This window comes from Manacus candei, unplaced genomic scaffold (genome assembly GCF_025592945.1).
Source record: "Manacus candei isolate 608988 ecotype Guabito, Panama unplaced genomic scaffold, ASM2559294v1 h1tg000050l, whole genome shotgun sequence".
NCBI classification, from domain to species: Eukaryota; Metazoa; Chordata; class Aves; order Passeriformes; family Pipridae; genus Manacus; species Manacus candei.
The window spans coordinates 20934917-20952917 of NW_026138098.1; the positions used below are offsets into that span (position 1 = coordinate 20934917).

The 18001-nt window shown below is 44.3% G+C and overlaps 1 protein-coding gene across 1 annotated transcript in view; it reads right to left on the reverse strand.

Moving 5' to 3' along the window:
• Positions 1-1720: 1720 nt before the first annotated feature.
• The window catches only part of LOC127476573 (uncharacterized), a 32730-nt gene continuing 16449 nt past the window's right edge, over positions 1721-18001 (reverse strand). The window contains exons 4-10 of the mRNA XM_051799592.1: positions 15065-15226; positions 12365-12551; positions 11196-11350; positions 9950-9976; positions 8322-8440; positions 4410-4529; positions 1721-3911 (exon numbers count right to left, since the gene is read on the reverse strand). Coding sequence (XP_051655552.1) covers positions 4433-4529; positions 8322-8440; positions 9950-9976; positions 11196-11350; positions 12365-12551; positions 15065-15226 — 747 coding nt within the window. The 3' untranslated portion in view covers positions 1721-3911; positions 4410-4432. The remainder of the gene's footprint in view (positions 3912-4409; positions 4530-8321; positions 8441-9949; positions 9977-11195; positions 11351-12364; positions 12552-15064; positions 15227-18001) is intronic.

Sequence of the window (18001 nt, forward strand, 5' to 3'; positions counted from 1 at the left end):
CCTACTCCAAGAAACTTCAGGAATCATGTTTTTATTTTTCTCACAGAACTGCTCTTCCCTGGTACTTTCCAGATAATGAGTGACTTAGTCTTGCCTGCTTTTAAAATTAATCAGAAGACAAGACTGTTTCAAGTTGTATGGTGGGAGGGTGAAGGAGATCATAGGCTGGAAACAATCTTCAGTTGAAGATAGGTCAAACAGCCTCCTCCTTTAAGGAGTGGCTCTAGCAATTAAATGACCTTGGTACAGGTGGAGCTCTGTCTGGCAAAGCAGAGTGTAAACATAATGTGCCTTATGACAAGTCTTTAGCAGCTGTCTGTAGTGTTAATTAACTGGGCAATTAGAGGAGTAATATAAACCACACCTTTTCAGCCCCCCAGGCAGGGTGCTCTGGCACTGGTCTTAATTGAGTGTTCAAGCAGAGACTTAAACGCCTCTCTGGCTGCTGCTGGAGCCTTCCTATCCCTCAGTAAGGGAGACAGAAATACTTACTTAGAGAGCTTGGAAACCTGTGTGGATGCTGAAGGGGCTGGGAGAGCCAAGTCCCTGCTGCCCTCCATGGTGTTGCTGAACCATCCCACAGTAGCAGGGAGCTCTGGGGTCAATAGCCTCTGGGAATCAGACAGATTTCCCTGCAGGGACTGTCCCTTCTAGTGCACAGCTGGGTCTTACTGTAATGGACCTGCTGCTTAGTGTAGGGTGCATGCAGTGCCAAGTGGGTAAGCAGGGAAGTGAACTTAATTCTCTCATCTACTCTGGGAAGTCTTCTGTGTTTAAGACTTGATACTTGGTCAGGAGGACAGGGCAGGAGCAGCAGAGGGATGCGAGCTGTTCCTGTGAAACCCTGGCACAGGGTGAAAGGTAGGCCACGTGGAGGTTTCCTCCACTGGTGTATTGGTCCTATCTTCCTTGCCTGTTCTCCAACTCCACTGGGGTGTTAGTGGCTCTTATGGCTCCTGCTATGTGAATTTTTTTTTTCCTTCTGTGAAAGTGTATTATTTTCCTTCTACATCACAGGTGTGTTTCTGGCTTATTTTTTTCTAAGCCTCTACTTTCTCTAGTTGGGTCTCATTGACTTTTGCTTACCTGTATGTGACTTCTTGTGTCATCACCCTCTTTAGCTTCACTCTGTACCACCTGGTTGTGCTATTGAACTAAAGGTGGTGTGAGGTGCCGTAGACAGTGGCTTAGACTTCTGCGGGTGAAGGAAAACTGCTCTGTCCAGGAGGGTGCTACTGGCTGGGAATGAAGGAGCTGAGGAAAAGCAGTCCTGAGGCCATCTGTCAGTTGAGGTTGTTGTGCAGTGCTGAACCCAGATTTACGGAAAGAAACCCTGGTGCTGAGCATCAGCACACTGTCCCTAGTGCCTTCACTTGTTCTCCTTGGAAGTGGAGTGTGTGCTGCCTGTCTGTGGCTGCCTGCTCTGGGGCTTTGGAAGCAAAGCCCAGCAACAGCACCTAATACAGGGCTGCTCAAAGTTAACACCTACACTTTGCTGTATCTGAATTTTCCAAAGGCTCTCTTTGCCATCTAGATCTTTAAGAACAGCACCTGCTTCAAAAGGGTAAACTTGTTTCTTTGCCAGAGTTAAAAGTTCTTTAGAAGCTTGGAGGTAACAATTCTTTTCCCGACCAACTATGCTCACCTGAAACCCTAAAGGTGTGGTAGTTGCTATACTATAAGCCAGGTGTTCTTTAATAAAATCTGAGGACAATTATCATAATAGTGATGCTTTTATTAAATTTCTTATGCTTGCATTACAATGCATCCTGGAGTAGAGAACTATACAGTATGTTACACATTATAAATACATTTATTTCTGAAAATACATGAATATATTTAATATAATGCTGTAATAAAAAAAGAGTGCTAGCTCATCTGAGTTTAAAAAAATCCAAACCAACAAACTTATAACATGAATGGAGATGGTGGTAGAAATACCAGTTCATGATGCTACGTCTTAAAACACATTAAATTCAGTTTGCACTGATTCACATTTGTTACAGTCTCTGTAAAGCTGGAGAGATAATGGAGGGTGTATGTTAATGCAGGATTTTTGTTCCCTGTATGTATGGAGATATACAGATTATTCACAGAATAATCAAGTAATAAATCTTTCTAGCTTTGGATGAAGCTAGCAAGATACACAGTGAATAACCAAGTCCTGCAGCAGCAGCAGCTACAACTTAAACATGAAACACAGCACCTACTTTAGGGTGCTAACTTTGAGTCAGCACAGACCTTCTTCTTTTTAATTGGGCTTTGGTTATTTTGTTTGGGGTTTTTGTGTTTGTTTGTGGTTTTTTTTTTGAGGTGCTAAGTAACAACAGTAGCAACCCTTCTGAGTACTTCGAGCACTAGGTGTGGGCTACTGCCTTCACTCATCCCTACAAACCACAGCTGCCCTTGGAGAGCATGGCTGAGCTGCTCTGAATTCCAGAAAAGATCCTGCTCTGGTTTGGAGGACTCCAAGGGCTCCAACTGATCTGGATGAGCAACGGTGAAGCATTTGTTACCGAGAGACCTTGTCTGCTGAAGCTTCTTAAATCTTGGTTCTCAGGCAAGTTTGGGTTGGGGAGAGATTTTTAAACACCAGTTGCTTAACTTCTAATTAGATTTTAATTTATGGGGTAGAATGATGCTTTATCAAGTGGCAAGTTTAGTTTACTTAAATCTTTACTCCATGTGCATTAATTATTTTGCTAGTACCAATGAGAGCTAGTGCGCAGAGACCTCTGCAACCATGGGACTTTCAGAAGCATGCACTGTCTGTTCCTTGAGTCTGGAATCAGCAAACACATGGCAATAAGGCAGCCACCAAATACACTCGTACTGTTATACAGTTCTAAATGTATCCCAAAAGAGCAGCAGTTTATAAAGGATGTATTTGAATAACTGCCTTGCAGCTCTGCTCTCCTTCTCACCTTTTCCCATCAGAGACTGCTGGCTGAGCCACACAGCAGCATGACTGCTCCACCTACAGCCTCAGGCTCTCACCTGCACAGACAGAGGACTTAAATGTAACTTAAAAGTAGGAATTCAAGCCTGCTGTCCCACCTTGCCCCTCCCCCTGCCGCCAAAAAAAAAAAAGGAAAGAAAAATTAAAAGACTGATAGCACAAGAGTTGGGCTGCCCAGTGAAGCAGAGGCATTGCCCTGGGTGTGCCCTGCAGTCTCTGGAAAGGCTGATTCCTGCATTACCTCTCACTCCAGTCTCTACAATGAGCATGCACAATGCCAGCTTCTGTGTAGGGTAGTACTGGAGTCTGGGGGCCTCTGCAGAAGGAGTAGGCTCACAGGATGGGAAGCTAGTCCTGGATTAAGGAATGACTTCAGCTTTACACACTTGGTTTACCTATTGGATTCCAGCAAAAAGGCACAGCTGGCCATATGCTGCTCTGAAGGGAGGAGCTGTGCTGGGGACAAGCAGAGACTGCAACTCAGACCCCCAGAAAGAGGAGGTTCTTCTTTCAACAGCCACTTCTGCACTGGGCAAGGAGTCCCTGGCGCTCCTTTAGATGATGCTGTGTCCCATAAAGCTTACGTTTATTTCAGCTGGAGAAGGTCCCCAGAAAGCAATGACAGTTTAAAAGCTTCAGTGTTTCAGGTAGTTCTGTTCCTAACCCAGACTGGAGGAAGAATTTCTGAGTCTTAAAAGTCTCTGTTGGTTATGTTATGATGCTAATAGCAATTTTCATCCATGACTTTTGTAAATACACTTCAAGTTCAGGAGCGAAGCCATACATAGCTGAGGATGCCTCTGCCCACAGGCCCTTCTCAACCTCCCCCTTCCCTCTTTCCCTTTCGATGCTCAAATCAGAGTTGCTCTGTTGACAACTGTAGGATGCAGATTGCACAAAGTAACCCTGGAGTTCTTGGTTTTGTGTCCTTTGGTGTTTTCATGTTGCCTTTCTGAAACAGAAACATACAGTGAATGTGAGATTAGGGAGAGTTTTTCTGCATTTGACCTGTAGGCTGAGTTGGGAAGGTGGCAGATGAAACAGAGGCTGGTTCTCATTTAGTCTTTATTAGGGACAGATTGTCTCTTTCCCAAGGTTGGCTTATTATTTGGGAGTCTTTTGACTGACTGTAGGTAAATGAATTTGGTGCTGTTTTTTATTTTTTGTAAAAAGGCTGTGTGATGTAGTCTGTATGACTACAGTTACCTTTAAATTGTGGGTTAAAATAAAAAAAAACAACAAACCAAAAACTGGAGGACTATAAAAATGAAGATATATGGGCCAGTCATCAGCAGGTGTAAACCCATATAATCTGAACTTCAAAAATCAGACCTGTTGCTGTCTTTGCATGCTGGACTGTGTCTGGAAGAAGGAACAGGACTACCTCATTTCTGTGCTGAGAAGAGGCAAAAATGTCCCCCAACCCACAAGGAAACACATGCTGCTTTACCTTGTTCCATTTGACTCGTGTTATCAGAAAGGCCACATGTTTTCATGCTTTGTGTTTTGTCCCAGAATGATCATGGAGTTCCTCTCAGTTTTCTTCAGCTCCGAAGACATAATATCTGGCCTTAACAAATCGAAAAATACAACTGAATTTGACAGAGGTCAGAACGCATGGCTGTGTTTCTAACGTTAATATGCTGTGCACATGTACCCAACATCCAAGCTATACCCAAAGCAGCTTCCCCTTCTCCAGTCTGAAATTCCAAAACAGATGCTGTCCAAATATTTGTGGCAGCGTGCAAAAAAAGAGAGAGCCACAAAATGCAGCACTTGGCATGGAGTCACACTAATGGATGGACACAAACATCATTTTGTTGAGAGCAACCAGTATTTTCTGCCTAGCTGGCAGCCGGGCCACAGACTCATGGTTCAATGTCACAGTGAAGTTAAAAATTCTGGCCTGAAGTAGTAAATAGGAAATTAAGTGTTTTGAAGAGCAACACTAAGCTAGCTGCTGTGGACTGTCTCCAGCCTATTTTTTTGTTCATTATTTATTACACATGATTGAAATAAGTATAATATATCCTGTTTGGTTGAAATTACTTAGCTTAGGCCTCCAGGACTTATGTCCTTTTAGAATACCTTCTAAACATTTTTTAAAATAGCTTCTGTTTAAGAAAGAAAAGCTCTAGTTTGGGGTTTTTTTAAGCAGTATTTGAAAGTTATTTACAGAAAATAAATGGCTATTTACTTCAAATATTTGATTTGAAAAATTTTCAACTGAAAGTCCTGACTGATGTGGTGCAGACTCTTTTTGTTGTCAACTACTATTTTGGTTTTTATCTAAATGTTGCATGTTTTCTTGTTTGTTCAGCTCTTAGTTCTTTTACAGTGGGATGGTCAAACTTTTGCACTGATGATGTTCTTTAATTCTTTTTCTGTTTCTCAACCCTGAGCACAGGGATCTCCCTTAGCAGTAATTTCCCAAGTGAAAAGCAGTGTTCAGACCTGGGTCTGAGGTTCTAGGGACCTTTTCAACCTTTGCTGTACAGTACTGAAGATAGGGGTTTGTAATATAAGAGCGCTTGTCATTCCTTAATGACTTTGCCCTAACCACAAAGTAGGTGTCATACAGCAGCAAGCTTTTGGTGGCTTCAAACTGAAACTATTATCTTTACCATGAAAAATACTGTATTTGAGGCTAGCTCATGCCCATGCAGCTGCATTAAAGCTATAGCTCCCATAGAGAGCCAGGTGGGTATGTCTGCACCGGAATGTCAGGAGGGGATTGCTCAAAGCTGCTCACATTAGGTCCTGTCCTGGAAAGCTGGGTCCATGTGCTGCCTAAGTTCATAACACCATGCTCAAGTCAGTCATCAGCCTGTTCTGCCCCTTTGCACAAAATAGATGTTGCTTTGCAGGAATAAATGTACTAGCAGGAAAAAGAAAATGAAATGAAAACCTGAGCCTGTTTAGAACAATGTATGACAAACCACTGAGTCCTGTGCCAGTATGTTTACCTTGGCAGGCCCCCCTCTCTCCTTCTAAAAGAACCAAGTTCTCTCTCTACTATGAGAATTCTTTTGTGGATGTTTAAAACAAAAAGAAAAAAAGGAGACAGAAAAGAAAAACAAAACAACTGCCCTGGAGCAGATCATTCATCATACACAGAGTGGGAGCATAAAAGGGGATTTGCTTTGACCTAGTTACAAAAACAAAAACAAAGAGACTTTCTCTAATTGCCCAAATGACTCAAGTGGGACTGGGTGTCAAAAGCAACAAACTCTTCTTCCTTGGGAGCTGTGTTAATATAGGGCACTGAGATCCAGCCTGTTCCAGTTTGAGACCTGGAGCCCAAGGAAGCCCGGGTAAGCAAAAGCCAGCCAGCTCCATATGCCTGCACGTATAAACAGGACTAGGAGCCAGGACAAACATGTTTCATAAATTATAACAAAGACAGTGGTTTTAAATGCTGAGAGTATTAGGCCTTCGAGGTTTGCTTTGCCAAGAGCTACAGATGAGTGAGACTTTCTCGCTTTACAAAGAGTCTGTCTTTCTGTCCAGCAGCATTTGCCAGCCTGTCATTGATCTGGTTTGTCATTGATCCATTAAGCCTAACTTTTTATTTCACGGGAGCCTGAAGGCAACTGCATATCCAAATGCCACATGAGCAAGGTGCCCAAATTTTCCAGGTCAGTGTCAGTACATTGTTATTGCTGGGTTTGGGGTAAAAAGAACAAGATCAAATACAGATAGGGCTAGGGAATAAGGAAATGGAGGCAGATAAAGGGGCATAAATAGAGCCAAGGGGTCCATGTAGATATACACGAGAAGAAAGTTAGTGAAAGAAAAGGCCATTCATCAGCTATAGAAAGCAGCCTGGGAAAATCAGTGTACAAGATGTCTGGGGCTGCCCAGTTACAACCAGGTAAAAAATTGTCCATTTGGCATCTCACTGTATAGCATTTCCATGACAGCCATAGTTGTCATGGAAATTTCTAGGGAGCTAGAATTTCTGTTAGGAGCTATTGGGCTGGCCCTTTTTTGGAAGTATATCAGTTTAGGCACCTGAAGATCTAGCCTTCAATTCTCATGCAGAAAGCACTGGCACTGGCCTCTGTGCTGCAGGGAAAGAGCCAAGCAGGAGGTTAAAGAGACAGAACTTTTCTGAAACCCAAATAAAGTCCTGATTCTATTGAGGTTTAGAGGAAAGGTTCACAGGAGTTTGTATTTTTTCCCCAGCTGGTTCACCATCTATTTTAGATGGAACTGTTTGATCTCTTTCTGCTTTGTGTTTCTTTCAGTTTCCCAAACAATAGGAGGAAGTTCGCCTGTTACGTGTGCTTGGGCCCCAACCAAGCTTTTCCCAGCTGGAAAAGTCACTCCATGAACTACAGAGGGGTTTTTTTGAGCTGTAATTACAAGATTCTCAGTTCCCTTATGTATTTTGTAAGGTAGGTACAGGCTGTCTTAAGGGGAACAATAGGACATTCCTGAGTGCTTAAACAACTGCTGTTTCCCTACCATCACCCCCTCTAAAACCTGAGGAGGGCTTAAGCACATTTGAGCTGTTCTGCTCAAGGTTACTGAGACCTCAGCTGAAAAAACATACAGGGAGGTGCACAGCTCCATGTAATGCTCCTGCTTTGGTGAGTAAGATACCCAGGCTCTTCCTGTTACCTGATTATATACACAAACACTCCAAATTCATCAGACTAGCTGGGAGAACTTGGCAAGCACACTGGGAATATCTGTACAAGGGGTAGCTGGCAGCACTGTCAGATAGACATGCACCACACAGTATAGCTCAGAGGCCAGCCTGTAACTAGCCTGGTAGACAAGCTTGTCTAAGGGACCAGCATGGAACCCTTAATAGAAATAAGACCTCGTGCTTGACCCAAATATTCATCTACAGCAACAAGCAGGTCCCACTCATGAGCATATGCTCAGTAAACTTCATCTCCCTTCCTCTGACAGGAAACCATCCCGCTGATCCTGACTGTCCCATCCCATCACACATCAGGTGCCATATTTGTTACTGTTCACTGGATGAAAGGTGGGAAAGTGGACAAAGGAGAGCATTAACCTTGACTGTAATGCTTAGGAGGAAGCAGAAAGACAAGTAATTAGACTACAGAGTGGTTCTGGCTAATTGTCATCATCCCCTTGTCCTGCTGGGGGGCAAGCACCATCTTTTAGGGACCCTAATATTTCCATTATTCTTACACGGGTAACATCAAGTTGGGATCTTAGAGCATCTGGGCACTAAGGAAGCAAATGGCACTACTGGCCACGACCAGCATATGCAATGGAGAGAAGGTAAGGAGTGGTCTTCTCCAGGCATCAACAACCAGAGGTAAATCTTCTATCGCCTCCTCCCAACGCTAAGTGAAAATCTCCCATAGCATTGCCTCACCTGTACAACTGTGGGCAGGACCTCTTCAGAGCAGCAGAGGTCAGTCCCAGCTTGTTCTGATTTCTCAACCGTGTCTTTCTCATAAGATCTTTCATTCTCCCCCAAGCATGGCTCTCACCCTAGGGAGCAAAAAGAAACCACAACTTGAAAGACCAGTGGCAAGTTGCTGGCAGACCTCATCTGGCCAACATATGATACTTTGGGGTACTCCAGGGTGGTGGGAAGAGGGCAACTTCTTTCAGACAGATAGGGGTCAGGTCCCACAAAAGAATTTTTAACACTGTGCAATGATACCTAGTGGCCAGCCTGTACCTATACAGGAAACAAGGAGACAGGATGGAAGAACTGTGAGTAACACCATCCTTTTTTTGTATTTTGTTTGGTAACATTTCCCTGTCTAGGACGCTGCTGTTCTATCTGACTTCAGGGTTCAGAGAGTGAGGGCACCTCAGTGGTGAGTGCTAAGTAGCTGCCTAAGGGCAGTTTTACCCTATTGTTATACTGTACTAAAGGAAAAGATCCGTTTGGTTTCCTATCTACTCACATGCGCCCAGGGGGCCTTTACAGCAAAACCCAAAAAAGTAGTTTGACTCTCTTATCCTTTCTATTAGGCCAGGTGCACTGTTATCAGCCCTTTTCAAGGTGGTGACTTTTGTGGACCATGAATTAGAAGAGATCAAGCCTTTTTTTCCCTGTCACGTCTGCAAGCCACAGCTATTGGGCCCTTACATTTGAAATGCTAATAGAGATTATCAGGAGGTCAGGGAGTCTCAGGAGGCCATCCCTAATGTTTATTCTCTCCAGGCTGAGGTCATCTGGACTCCTGAACTAAAAGGAGCTAAGCATCAAAAATTTTAATGTTCTTTTTCTATATTGTTTTATATTTCCTAAAGTGATGGCTGGAAAACTTTGGGAACAGAACAAAAATGATCATGCCCCAGAACTAGCATAATGGGTAGAAACGATTCCCATTTCACCAAAGTTCTCAAACCATTATCACGGTTGGAGCATTGTTCTGCCCTGTCCCAAGGTTCCTGCCCACTGTGCCACCTGCAGAGCCATTACTACAAGAGTTGTGGCCACTTTGAGAGCACAACCTGGCAGCTGCCCAGCCACACGTACCAGCCCCAGCAGTGCCTACTGCAGTAACTTCTTGGGGCTCTACAAAGTTTTCGGTTCAAAACTTCAGATGAGGTCACAGGCTCAGCTGAGAACTGCAACACAAGATTCTGCACTATTGAGTTAATTGCCTGTAAGCGAGACTGTTTACTCATGGAAATAGCAAACCTTTGTGTTTACTACTAGGATTAATGTGTGCTGTAACAGGGTTTTGGAGGCCTCGGCAGTTAGTCCCTCGTTGTGCTGGTGTTGTCTCAGAAAAGCAAGCACAGCTGATACCGCAGAAAGCCTGAGCAGTTGCCTGCTCCTGAGGGCTGTCGTCTGCAGTGGGGGTGGCAGAACAAGGGGCCACACGGGTAAGTCATAATACTTGTGTGTCTGTTACTTTGACAGTAAACTTCGGGAGCCAACAAACCTCTTTTGTTCGTGTACAATGCTGTGCAGTACAGAAGCTTGGTCCCTGATAATGCAGGCACGAGTTAAAAATATTCTGCAAAGACAGTACGTACCGAGATGTTCTTGCTGACATCCAGACCCTAAAAACAAAAGGCAAATACATTGATAAATAACAAGCCAGTGAGACCATCTCCCATTGTTGGCAAAAGACTAGGCTTTGTTCTCAGCTCTGCCCTGGCATATACCCATAGCCTTGGTCAAGTCCTTTATCTCTTTACTGTTCAGTCTCTCACATGTGTGATAATCCCTTCTTTCTTTTACCACCTCTCATCTGTCTTTTGTATTTAGACTGCCAGTTCATGTCTATAGTACCTAGTACCCTTAGGATGAGTGTAGCAGACAGAATTCCAATACAGTAGGAATAAATGGGGCATTTCATGTTCAGGTTACAAAATCTAAGTGACAATACTAAGGTGTGATGTAACAAAAGAGCACGAGGATTCAGTTTAAAGAGCATGGATCTTGTTCTCCAGTCCTGTGAAGTCATCAGGACTTTCCATGTGCTTAAAATACTCTGGAAACTGGCTGGACACAAGCCAGAATATGGAGCATCTTTCAGAATTCAGCCTTAATTTGATTTCTGAAGTTCATCGAAGTGTTTGTGACCTATTTACAACTTCAGGGTGGAAATTTCATGAGAAGGTCTTTCCCATGAGAGACCTACTCCTTCCTCTTTCCTGTTGGGCTGGGAATATTCTGATTAGAGTCTCTGTGCTGGCATTTCAGCACTTCTGATCCCCACCGGAACATGAAAGTGCTGAGGCAGCCACAAACAATGGGAAAGAAAGGGAGAGGAAAGCACTCATCCTGGCTCCCTTGGACTTCAGAGCCATGGATTCCCTAAGATATGCTTTGGGGACTGGAGCTAATTACATTGATATACTGCTAGTCTAGTAGTAAGTGTGGCCAGCTAAAGATTGATCCACTAAAATTTTTTTATGTGGTCATGAATGCTTGGTTTAATCTCGCTAACATCAGTAGTGAAGATACTTATGACAGAGTCTACACACTGAGCTGTTTGGAGTTGGTGAGGGCTAAAACCCATGCTGCTCTCTGCAGTGTTCCCCTCCCCTGCACCAGTGACCCATTTGTGCCTTTCTTGGCATAAAGACAGTCCTTCATTTAAATCTGGGAGTAGAGGGACACAGACCACCCTGGCCCTCACTGCCCCAGCCCTGCTTGATAGCAGACAGAGTTGGTTTGTTCCCCTGGTACCCCACACTCAACTGCCTGAGCAGAACTTCTCTCTGCTTCTCCCATAGGTCCCACTCAGGGTCTGCCTTCAAGCTTATCACTCACCTTTCCTACTGAAGGGTCCTTTGACAGAAAAGCCTGTCCCTCAGCCATACTGCCAGCTTCTCTGAACTCATTCTCCTTGTTGTTCCTGTTGTTTGATGACTTCCTGAGCCCCACCATCAACTGGCTCTTTCCTGATTCCAAGTCTCTCTCGCATCCTGCAATAAAATGCAAAGACTTGCTCACTTTTCTTAGCAGTGTCCTGCTAGGATGGCATCTGGGCAGTGCTTCCAGCAAGTTACGACTCCAGATGGGATGAGAACGCTAAGGACTTAAAAATGGGATGAGACTACGTGTGTCTTCATGCCACGCTGCAGTGGAGAAAAGGTTAATGCTCCAATAAAGTGCCTGACCATGGCAGGACTTTCTAAGGGTTTCTTCGTGATCTTATTTTCCTTCCAAGCCTGCTCTGAAAGTGCCAGGAAAGGATAATTTTGAGCCTCAGCACTTAGAGATCCCTAAGGCCAGTTATACCCTGACTCAGTCCTCCTAGGAGGTGTGCTGAGGTTCTGGGTTTCACTGGGTATTAGAGACAGGCTGAAGTCCAAGGTTTGAAATAAACTCGTTAGCCTCACTTAGTGAGTTGGTTGACATCTAACATTGGATCCAGACTTTTCATCTGGCTTTATCATCAGGTGGCTGAGCCCAGTCTTTCTCAGCCTTCTGGAAAAGTTGGTCTCTGATCCAAGCTTTGCAGCTGGGGCTTATTTCTACTTGGTCTATAGAACAAGTCATCCTCCAGGAATGTGTTCTGTGCCTACTTGAGAGGGTAGAAGACTAACAACAGGCTTAAGGCTTTCCATCTTAGATCAAATCCTACCTTGCCTGGGAAGATTTTAAAGCCACACAGAGGGGCTCCACTGATGGGCCCATTTGGGCATGCTAAGTTTCCAAAAGAAAGACCCATTTTATAATGCATTTATCCTGATCTTTCTAGCCACAGCTGCAGAGCAAAAAGCCCTGATTCGCACAAGTGAAGCAGCCAGTGTTAAAATCCTAGGTATAGACAAAGCATTTTAAATTGCTTCTCTTGGATTTCCAGCTAAGGTTTAGTTCTACTAACACCTTGCTCTGTCCCCATCTGTCTTTCCTAGGGAGAAGAAAGTGGCTGGTCAGCTTATTTGACCAAGTGGTGGCAAACAGGAGGGCAGGTTAGACATATCTGAACTCACCATTGCAGCTGCTCAGCTTTTCAGTGTTCGCTCCTATTTCTGGGATGATGGAAAGATCAGATGGGTTTCCAGTCTGAACCAAGAGGCTGTGAGGTCTGCTCCTCCCAGCAAACATTGTTTTAATGTCTTGATGTGAGCTGAGGAAGATGCTGGCAGCTCCACAGGAGCAATGCTGCAGAAGGTATTCCTATACCAGACAAAAAGAAAGTATGCAGGCTTTCAGGCTGCAAGAGCCTAAGGTAACTGGGCAGCGTGATAGCACAGACAAATGCAATCATTCCAGCCTAGGGATGGATCCTTGTCCTGAGACCCACCAGAACCCAGACAAATTACTTAATTTTCTAAAAGGCTGAGAAGCCTGGAGTTGGTAATACAGAGTTTTCAATGGATTCATTAGCATTTAACTTAAATTGCCTGATACTAAGCATCTTTTTGGTTTGTTTCCTAGGAAGAACTGAATACAAGTGTCTAAACACAGAGCTGCACAGCTAAGGCATTAGTGTAAATAAACAGATCCATTATAACAATGACTCAAATTTTAAGATGATGTTATTTGTTTTGGAACATGCACAGACAACAATATCTTGTATTTTTGTTGGTGGGATGCCACAGTTCTCTTGCATGTTACCAGTCAGATTGACTGTATGTGGTATTTCAGCCAGTGTACTTCTGCTGTAGCTTGTGGGGCAGAAAGATTTTCTACCCTGTATGACCATGTTGCACAAGAATTTAGTAGGGCAGGAAGCAAGAAAAGTTTTATCCAGCTGAAGCAGAAAAGGAACCAGACTGTTTATTGGTTTTGGAACCAGGACAGGCCAACACCAGTTTAGCTCCTCTGGAGACAAGCAATTGACAGTTTCAATGTCACTTCTCATCTGGGTATGTTGTCACAACAGCATGGCACTTTGCGTTACTTATACCTTTGGGAGGTGCTTTGAAAATCTGATGAAAGATGCTGGGTTTGGCCCATGGTATTATAGATTTCCTTGTAAAGCAAAGGATGGGGAGCAACACTGTTCCCTTTGTGTCCCAGGATCGAAGTGTCATCAGTCTCTGTGGTGATGTCTGTACATCATTCTCAAGAACAGCATTGGGAGCACTGGTTACCTACAATCCTCATGACCAGCTCTTAATACCACACTAACCAATCTCTGCTTTGGGGGTTGTGTCTCCCTGAGCCGTGTCTGGGACATGGAAACCTTTCCATGCTCATGAAGAGTAAACATGGTTTGTAAAGGAGCCTTTGGAATCCCTCCAAAAATATGATGTGGACAGCAATCTTCACGTCTCATGGCAAATGGGGTAGTAGTGTTCTTCTTCTACACAGAGGGGCTATGACTAAAGAACAAAATGGCAGAGAGCTGCTCAAATATAGGAGATGCAGGCACCACAGAGACAGCTGGGAGAGCATCCAGTTTTGTAGAGCACACTGCAAGTGCTGAATGTTACAACTGGGGATTCAGTTCCCCACTGAACAGTATGGGACAAATGCATCTTCAAAGGCACTGCTGAGAGATCTTGAAGAGTACCAAAAAGATCAAGGTTTCAAATATTTAAATGAAAGCACGGTGCCTTTCATTTCAGTGGGAGCTGGGGAGGGGGCATATACACCAGATGAGTTTGCAGCTTGGAAGAGTTACTTTGAGCAATGACTCACAATTGTAAAGCTCCAGGAAATGTGTTAACAATTCCCAGGCTCTATGTAGGAGGCTGCATTCCTCTGAGCATGAGATGGGTACGTGGAAATTACAAGCTACTTTGCTCTGCAACCTGACTCAGAACTTGGCTTTGGCTCTGAGGAGGAGTCAGTCACCTACTGCAGATCCAGTCCCAGCAGGTGGGAGAGCAGCACCAGGGGAAGAATGACGCTATCGGGAGAATAAAAGACTTGCCACAGCACAGCTGGGAAGAAATAGTTGAGTGTGACAAACCCCTTCTGTTCCTTTGGGGAGTGATAAAATAAATAGAAAAGCAGGGGAGGAAGAAAGCTGGAAACCTTGTGTGGTGGCTGAAGAAAAAGAACTGAGAAGTAGAGGTGGGGTAGAGCTGAACAAAATATGCGGGGGCAAAAAAATGCTGTTTAGGTGGACACTGAAATGATTTGCAAATTTCAGTCAAATTTCCCAGCTAGCTCTTGCTGATAAAAATAACAAATGGGAACACTGAGATGTTTTGTGTCAGAGATTCTTCATCTGGCAGCTCAGAAGCACAAGAAGGGAAAGAAAACATGGAGTTGGGTAGTAGCACCACTACTTCTCTTTCCCATTGTGTCATTTTGTGAGAAATTCTGGGATTTTGACATTTGAAGGAAGAAATATCTCTTAATTCAAAACACAATTGCTAAGGAGGTCTGCAGATTTCGTTTTGATAGCACTGAGGAGAGGAGATGTGTTCCTGGGAAGTTTACAACTGTAGAGAAGTAAAAGCTAATGACTTAAGAGCTGGCCATCGCATGAGGTGAGAGGGGTGCTTTTTAACTCAACAGAAGCAAGCACATCTGGGAAGCAAAACTGAACAGGAAGAGAAACCCAAGCCCATGCTCGGGAAACTAAGCCCATTGTGGTGGTCAAGAGTTCCCTGAAGACCAAAGTACCCAGCCCAGGTGGGTGATGGATCTGGTAAATTAGCATCTTCCCTCACACAGAACTTTCCATCTGGGCCATGACTAATTTAATGGAAGATACTATTGTGTCTGCTTACCTCTTTTAACTGGCACATCTTCTGCTCTTTCTGCAAGCTGCACACTTGTTTTTGGAGACGCAGGTTGTGCTCCTGCAGCTGCCCAATCTTTTCAATCAGTTGGCAAATGTGTTCTAGGTATCCCAGACCAGATCCCAGGGCTTTGCTGTTACCTTGGTTCACCTGCAAAGACAATGCATCTTGGACCATGGAGTAAAAACAGAGCAATTCTTACTAGCAGCTAAGAGACCTACACACTCCTTACAGTCATGTGTGCTTCCTCTTGCAAGGGGCTTTGGTCATAGACAGATTTGAGCTACAGCGTTGCTTGCTGGAGCTCTTTTCTGGATTACTCAGCAATATCCACCATCAGAGGGACTCCTCTGACTGATCATAGGCTGACACAGAGGAAAACCTCATGACAACTTGTTTCTAGTTCCACCTCTCAGGCTAATTTTTGTCTTTTAGTACCCACAGGACCCTTACAAACAAATGATTCTACTGTATGGTATAGATGGCTGGGCTAGTATGGCTCACTTAGTCCTCAGTGTAAATCGTGCTTATGTGTACTGAGGCTGAGCTTGGCTCCTACCCAAAGGCACATATCTGCAGGTTGCATTGATTTGCTGCATTGTGGCCAACCTGAGGGTACATTTTGTCTGAGGTACTCCGACTGGTACATCACAGGTGAGTCTCTAAGAGAGATGTGTGTCTGAACTAAGCTGCCAAGGAGAAAGAACATCTTTCCACTGGTCTTTACCAGATGCCAACTTACATCCCTGTTGCTGTTTTCTCAGTCTTTAAGAGATGCCCGAAGAAAGTCTGCAGGATCAACTTTGCTGTCTGGCTGTAGTAGGATAATCTCTACTACCACTCTCTCTTCACCTGCCAGAGTCTCACTGCTGCTCAGCCGAAGGCAGTGCCAGAGACTGAAATCCTGTGGCAGGGGAAAGGCAATGATGCTTCCCTGCCCCCTGCTCTGCACCTCACCATTTCTGGTCCGAGGACTTCCCTGTGCACAGCAAGTGTCCTCCCCTGTGCCGTGAGCAGGCTGTGTCGAACGTGATGCAAACAAACACATGCAGAGTCTCACTTCCACCTTGGCGCTGCCTGCTGATGTGCGTGTGATATCAGTAAGTAAAATAAGCCTCAATCTTTACAAAAGCAGTGCTCTAAGTTTATCTTACTTCAAAAAATAAGTTCCCTCTACAAAAGCAGGAAGCTTACTCTGTCTCCTTTCCCACAACAATCTACATTTTTGGGGAAATGCCAGCCTTGGGACTCTTCCTGTCTTTTCATTATGTCAGAAAGCTCATGGTGTGTTCAAAAATAATCAACATTAGGATTTACTTCTTTTTAAACAAACGATGATACAACTTTATTTATAAACAGGTATTATTATATCCAGATGGTTTTGTGTCTGAGGTTGGGACAGAGGTTGTTGACTCCAAGCCAACCAGCCATTCATATTCACAATTTTTTGTTTCCTCTCAGGCAGAGCCTGCAGAAGTGATGGCAAGACAAAAGTTACTCAGCCATGAAAGTGAGTACTCAGTCTGGCTGTGCAGCGAGAAGGAGCACAACCCCAGGACCCAAAGGGAGACCAAAGCCTGTGTGGTGTCTGGTGAGAAAAGCTTGAATCAAAAGCACTATAACAAACATATCTGAAAGCAGCTAGGGATTCAGGGGTGCCTAGCTTCAGAAGCATGATTTTCAGAAAGTACATGAGTATCAGCTTCTGAAAATTTGGCCATTTTGAGCAGTCCTGAAATGAATAGCAATTTTTTGTATGCTGTCCCAATGGGTTGTCAGATGTTCCTCATTAGCCTTGAAAATATAAGTTTTCTGCCACACTATACCCTCTTTTTGCACATCTAGCAACTCCCCTTCCTGCCAGTTTGCTTTTGCATGACTGTTGGCACGTGTATTGCCTTAAGGAGACACTGAGCCAAATCTAACTCCTTATATCTGTGGAAACAAAAGGGGAGGGTGCAAGGGACAGAGGAGGTCTTGGAGAAGAGGATGATATAAAATATTTAGTTCTAACTTAGATTGCAGAAAAAGCATGAAGCATTTGTGACCTCTTTCAGTTAGAGACCCTCTTTTCGTTTGTCCCGTACTTAATGCTGTACGGTCCTGCTTCATGTCCGCAGCTGCTAGGTTGGTAGGGCAAAACGGGCAGGGTGAAGAAAAGAGAAGGTGGCCCTGATTTCCAGTGCTCTGTGTCTAGGGCTGAAGGCACTGGAAAGAAAAGGTGTATTTGGGGCAGACATGGAGAAAATCTGGCTTCTAGCAAAAGTTAGACAGAACTTCTAACTCTTGAGAGTAAATTCAGGTGCCCAGAAAATGAGAGGGAAAAGGTGCAGAGTAGTTGCTCCAGGTCTTAGGTGGATCTACTCCTGCAGAGGACCTAAACCAGACTGAAGGTTGGACTCAATATGCTAAAGACCCCAGACAGAGGAAACAGCCAGTTTTCAGAGGCTGCCTAGGGCAGGCAGTTTGGCCCATTTGATAGGAAATTTATCTGCATTTTATTGAAGTGATCCCAGAAAGTGCAAATGAGCAAGAGGAAAATCAGGCAGAGCCTCCTGTGCCCGCACATTCCTGCAGGGCCAGCCACCTCAGTGGTCAGCATGCAAGAGTAGAAACTTTTGGGGGGGGGTTGCTTCACCCGGCTTGCCCTGCCACAGAGCCTGTTAGCCTCAGAATTGCTCAGATATGGTAGGCGTTTGATACAGAAAATTTGTGCAATGTAGCTGGTTTCCCCCAAAACAATTGCACAGAGAGGGCCTCTCTAGGAACCCTTCAAGGACTTTGTTTTTCCATAGACTAGAAATACCTAAACAGCCCTTGATATCTTCTGGTGATACCAAGTGCATAGAACCTGGTCTGTCCTATTCTGGTCTAAATATTTTCCTTTCAGCACCTGAGACAGTTTTATGCTAGTAGTGAACAGTA